This window comes from Carlito syrichta, unplaced genomic scaffold, assembly GCF_000164805.1.
Source record: "Carlito syrichta isolate Samal-C Ts95f unplaced genomic scaffold, Tarsius_syrichta-2.0.1 Scaffold314117, whole genome shotgun sequence".
NCBI lineage: Eukaryota > Metazoa > Chordata > Mammalia > Primates > Tarsiidae > Carlito > Carlito syrichta.
Genome location: NW_007258213.1, coordinates 305,396 through 310,384, shown reverse-complemented (window position 1 = coordinate 310,384; position 4,989 = coordinate 305,396). Strand labels below are relative to the sequence as shown.

At 46.9% G+C, this 4,989-nt stretch overlaps 1 protein-coding gene across 6 annotated transcripts in view; it reads right to left on the bottom strand.

The window, feature by feature from the left end:
* The window catches only part of CLUAP1 (clusterin associated protein 1), a 48,586-nt gene continuing 43,597 nt past the window's right edge, over window positions 1–4,989 (bottom strand). For 4 of the 6 annotated variants that reach the window (XM_008071113.1, XM_008071118.1, XM_008071116.2 and 1 more), the window contains 3 exons: window positions 4,581–4,636; window positions 4,297–4,353; window positions 113–454 (listed from right to left, as the gene is read on the bottom strand). In XM_008071113.1, coding sequence (XP_008069304.1) covers window positions 305–454; window positions 4,297–4,353; window positions 4,581–4,636 — 263 coding nt within the window. In that variant the 3' untranslated portion in view covers window positions 113–304. Of the gene's footprint in view, window positions 455–4,296; window positions 4,354–4,580; window positions 4,637–4,989 lie in introns of all 6 variants that reach the window. The other 2 variants (XM_008071117.1, XM_021719095.1) reach the window with 2 other exon arrangements.

Here is a 4,989-nt window from a genome sequence, read left to right as displayed (position 1 = left end):
TGGTGCTAGGTCTTATTTCTTCTCAAGTTTTTGTCCCATGGATGTGAATCATTAAGAACACATGCATTTCCCAAATTTTAGAAGATAAATAAAGCAAACAAAAAAGCATCCCAGGGGCTTGCTTCAGTTGTTTAAGCTTCGTGGAATATAAACACAGGCAGCTAAAGCAGAAATAATGATTGCTTCAGTTACAATGAGTCCAGCTGACTAAGTGAACAAAATATGTTACCTTCCTAACCTTATAATTACCCATTTACCTACAAGTTTGGGGGTTTTAATCTGCCTGGGTGCCTTGGCAAGAAAGTCAGAAGTCATTGTCACTCTCATCCAGAGGTTCAGGTTTCTGGACCCTTCGAATGGGCTTTGCTGGCGAGAGAGCAATGCTCTCGTCTTCCAAATCATCATCATCTTCTTCATCATCTTCCATGTCAATTTCACTGTCCTCTGAGTCGTCCTGTAGGAAAAAGACAGCAAATGCAACCAGGGCTCCATCTTGTTACTAACGTCTTGTTATATGAGACGCTGCCTCACCTTTTTACTAGTAGCTCAAGGGGTAAGAGCACAATAACTAGCAGTACTCCCCCTGTGAAGCAAGGGAAGCAGTCAGGTTGTGGGAGGCATAAGAATGGGGCCAACACTTATATACTGCTGGCTAGAATCTGTCATCTAACCGGTATCCCTCAAATGCCAATGTGCATCTGAGCTTATGTTGCAGGGACTGGCTTTCCCATGGATGTCCCAGGAGCAGACTGGATCTGAACTAGGGTCACCAGATGTTGCTTTGTTCTTGGGGGCCAAGAGACCTACCACTGGACAGCAAAGAGAGAAGGGTCCTGGAGAGAGGGAATGGAGGCCTATTCTGGCTTTTTGCAGGTTGGGGATGAAAGCAACACAGGCAATAGGTGTAAGGAGCAAAGAGACAGACATACCCTCTCCCTCATCATCTAGATCCAGGGTGACCAACTCAGCCCAGCTTTTTTTTGGAGTCGAGGTCTCACTGTTATTGCCACCCAGGTTAGTGTGCAATGGCACGATAAGAGCTCACCCACAGTCTCAACCTCCTGGGCTCCGGTGATCCTTCTGCCTCAGCCTCCCAAGTAGCTGGGACTACAGGCATGTGCCACTACATCCAGTTGATTTTTAATTTTTTTTTTTTTAGAGATGAGGTCTCACTATGTTGCCCAGGCTGGTCTTGAACTTCTGGGCTCAAGCAATCCTTCTGCTGTGGCCTCTGAAAGTGCTGGGATTACAGATGTGAGCCACTGTGCCTGGCATTCAGCCCAGCTTTATTTATTTATGTATCAATCTATCTATTTATTTATTTTTTGAGTTGGAGTCTCTCTCTGTTGCCCAGGCTGGAGTGCAGTGGCATGCTCCCAGCCACTATAGCCTCAACTTGCTGGGTTCCCATGATCCCTCAGTCTCAGCCTTCCAAGTAGCTGGAACTACAGGCACTTACTATTATGCCCGGATAATTTTTTATTTATTGTCTCGCCAAGGTCTCGCCAAGTTGCCCTGGTGGGTCTCGAACCCTTGAGCTCAGGCAATCCACTTGCCTCGGCCTCCCAAAGTGCTGGGATTATAGGCTGAACCACTGAGCCCAGCCGTTATTTATTTTTTAGATTGGAAAATATAGTTTATTTATAAAGTAGATTGAAGACAGTGAGAAAAGGGGGATCCATCTCCCCCAGACAGGGAAGGGGGCCAGAGTTTAAAGAGAAGCATGGCTGGGCTAGAGCTTAACCAAAGCAATGGCAGGCCTCAGCCCAACTTTAAAACTGTAGGTCCTGCATCTCACATAAGCCAGGATGGTTGACGTCTGGATGGTTGACCACCAGTGTACATACATAATCCCATCTTCCTTTCCAGCTACTCCGTCCTATCTCTCTGTTCCCCTCACAGCAAAACTCCTGGATGAGTTTTTGAACTTGCTGTCCCCTCTTGTTCCCCTCTCACTGCCTCTTACGAATACTCTAATCAGGCTGTCACCCACTAACCCCCACAACTGTTCTTGTGAAGACTGAACATTCAATGGATTCAAATTCGTCGGGTAATTCTCAGCCTCATCTTGCTTGACATGTGTACTACCCCTTCCTCCTTGGAATCCATCTTCTCCATTCCCCTGGCGCCCCCGTGCTAGTACCTGCCCAGTCTCCCCAGCCTTCCCTTCCTCCCCCTGCCCCCTGACCTCTGCAGTGTAGGGGCAGTTCAGGGCTTGGGTCTCCTCTCTTCTCTTTCTACCCTCTCTCCCTAAGCAGTCATGTCTATTATTGTGGCTGAAGTAAACTCTAAAAAATAGATGGGTCCCAAAATCAGTCTCCTGCCCTGATCTGTCCCTTGAACTCCAGACTTGAATTTCAACTGACTGCAACACCAGCATGTGGATGTCTAACAGGCCACTCACACTATGTCCAAAACCAAACTCTCGATCCAAGATTCCAAGCCCCTTCCTCAAGTCAGACCCATTTTAGGAAATGAAAACTCTATGCTTTCAGTTGATTAGACCACAACAAGGATGATTAGGCATCTCTTTCTCTTACACCCTGTATCCAATCAATTAACAAAACCTGATGGTTTTGACTTTAGAAACATATCCAGAATCTGACCACTTCTCAACACCTCTGCAGCCACACCATAGGCTAAGCCACCATCACCTCTGGCCTACATGACTACAAGTCCTGTTAACTGGCTTCTCTCAAACATGAGTCAGCTCTGGAACCTTCTGGGTTCACAATTCTCCAGTGCCTTCCTGTCACACTCAGAAAACATGGAGTTGTCATCTCATCCTGCAAAGCTCTGTGTGGCTCCTGCTGCCTCTCTTACCCCTCTTATCCTCAGCTCACTCCATCCCAGTCATACCAGCTACCTCTGCTCCTTGACTGCAGGAACCTCATTCCTATGCCTAGGTACCCCCTACATTCACGTGGCTCACTCCGTCCATTCACTCAGGCCTCTGCTCACACATTACCACATCAGAAAGAACTTCTCTGACTTCGCAGGAAACACGACACCCCCTCCCTCATCCCTGTCACTCGCTGTCCCCTGAACCTGCTTATTTCTCTTAATACTATGATCCCTGATATACTTGCTTGACTGTTATTGTTGGAATGTAAGCATTGTGAAGCAGGGGCCTTGTTTCTATTCCCTGTTGTATTCCTCATAATCCACAACAGTGCCTGGTATGTGACACACACTCAATAGATATGTGTTGAATGACTGAGTGAATACATGAAGGAGGAAACCCTGTGCCTGGGGATGATGCGTGGACACAGCATCTTTGAAATAAACCAGGAATAACAAGGCACAGAGAAGTTCTACAATGCATTTGTTCCAAGAGGTGAGCAAGCAAACCATGAGAGAAGAGGCCAGACAGTGCTTCTCAAGCATCTCCAGCCCCTAAGTCAGATGCTTCCTATTTGTCTTAGATGGAAAAGATGAATAGACAGAAGCAATTGAACTATCCATGCCCTACCTTATTAAAAAACATTATTTTCAAGCTGGTCTCTTTACTTCTTTACAGACCATCTTCTATGAATTCAAGAACAAACCTTTTCTGCAAACCTGAGTAGCCTCTCCCTCCTGTGAATTTCCATAACAGTATACACTGTGGGTACTTAGCAATCAAATCTTGGTACAAGAACATAAGGCCCCTGTTTCTGTCTCTGTGCAGCTACTAGTGCCATGCCCCAGACACAGGTGGCATCCAGCCAATGGAGATAGGCTGTGGTCCGTCTCAGTCTGGTCACCATTCGCTGCACAGGCTGAGCAGAACTGCCAGGGACTGCAACAAAGAAAAAAGGCCTGAGTGTGGACAGTGAGTCCTACTGACTTGATGCCATCAAGGACCTCCGGTTTCCCCTTCTGGTTAAGTTCTCTAGTCAGTTACCCACTCAATGTAGCTCAAGGCACTGGCAGCCTAATGTCTTAGCTTCTTGCCCAGGGGTCTGATAAGAACACTGCTTCCCTGTTCTTTTCCCAGAATGGAGCAGAAGCGAGGACTGGTCTTGATCTCTGGCCCTAAGCGCTGTCCCTTTATCTCTAGGTTACGGTTCAAGGGCCTGAGACTCTCCAACCACTTTTCTTGTCTCTTGACTCACATCAAGAGTAATCAGTCACATCCAAGTAATCAGTGCTCATGCCTCCTCCTTGGCATGGGGACCTTTAGGTGATTCCACTTTCACTGTGGAATTTATTTTGAGAGGCTTCTTGCCCAGGAGAGAGGAAGCATCACTTCTGGTGAAAGGCCCTCGGGACTGATATGCACCAACAAATGAACAAGGGAAACAGAAAACCAACCTGCTTCTTGGAGCTGGAAGTCTTGCGTTTACCTAAGATTGCTGGTGCTGCTTCCATCTTTGGAAAGCGAGAATGGAAAGAATAGTGAGAAGGCGAAAAAAGGAGAGCAAGCACATTCATCTGAAAAGAAATGAGTCATCAGCAAGCAGAGTCCAGCTCCTTAGGAGGTCTGACTCTGTCACAATGAAGCAATGACTGCTAGCAGCTACTCAGCTAGCATCGTCTATGAGGACAGCCTGAGACTAGAAAGCACAGAATGGCTGAAGGGAGTGGTTGGGACTCACATCATCATCGGAGTCTCCACCTTGCATCGTGCCCACGACGCGTTTGCTGGGTCTTCCTGAGAACAACAAAAGCATGAAAAAAATCATAAGAATGTTGACAAATAAGGTAGGAAATAGCATTCAAGGTTTGCTTTCCCTTAGAAAATTAGGAAAGAAGAATCACAATAAGAAATGTACTTAGACTGGGTTCGGTGGCTTAGCCTATAATCCCAGCACTTTTGAGAGGCTGAGGAAAGTGGATTGCCTGAGCCCATGGGTTTGAGACCAGCCCGGGCAACTTGGTGAGACCTCATCTATACAATTAAAAAAAAAAAATTAGCTGGGCATGGTAGGGCAAGCCTGTAGTTCCAACTCCTTGGAAGGCTGAGGTGGAAGGATCGCCAGAGCCCAGCAGGTGGAAGCTGGGGTG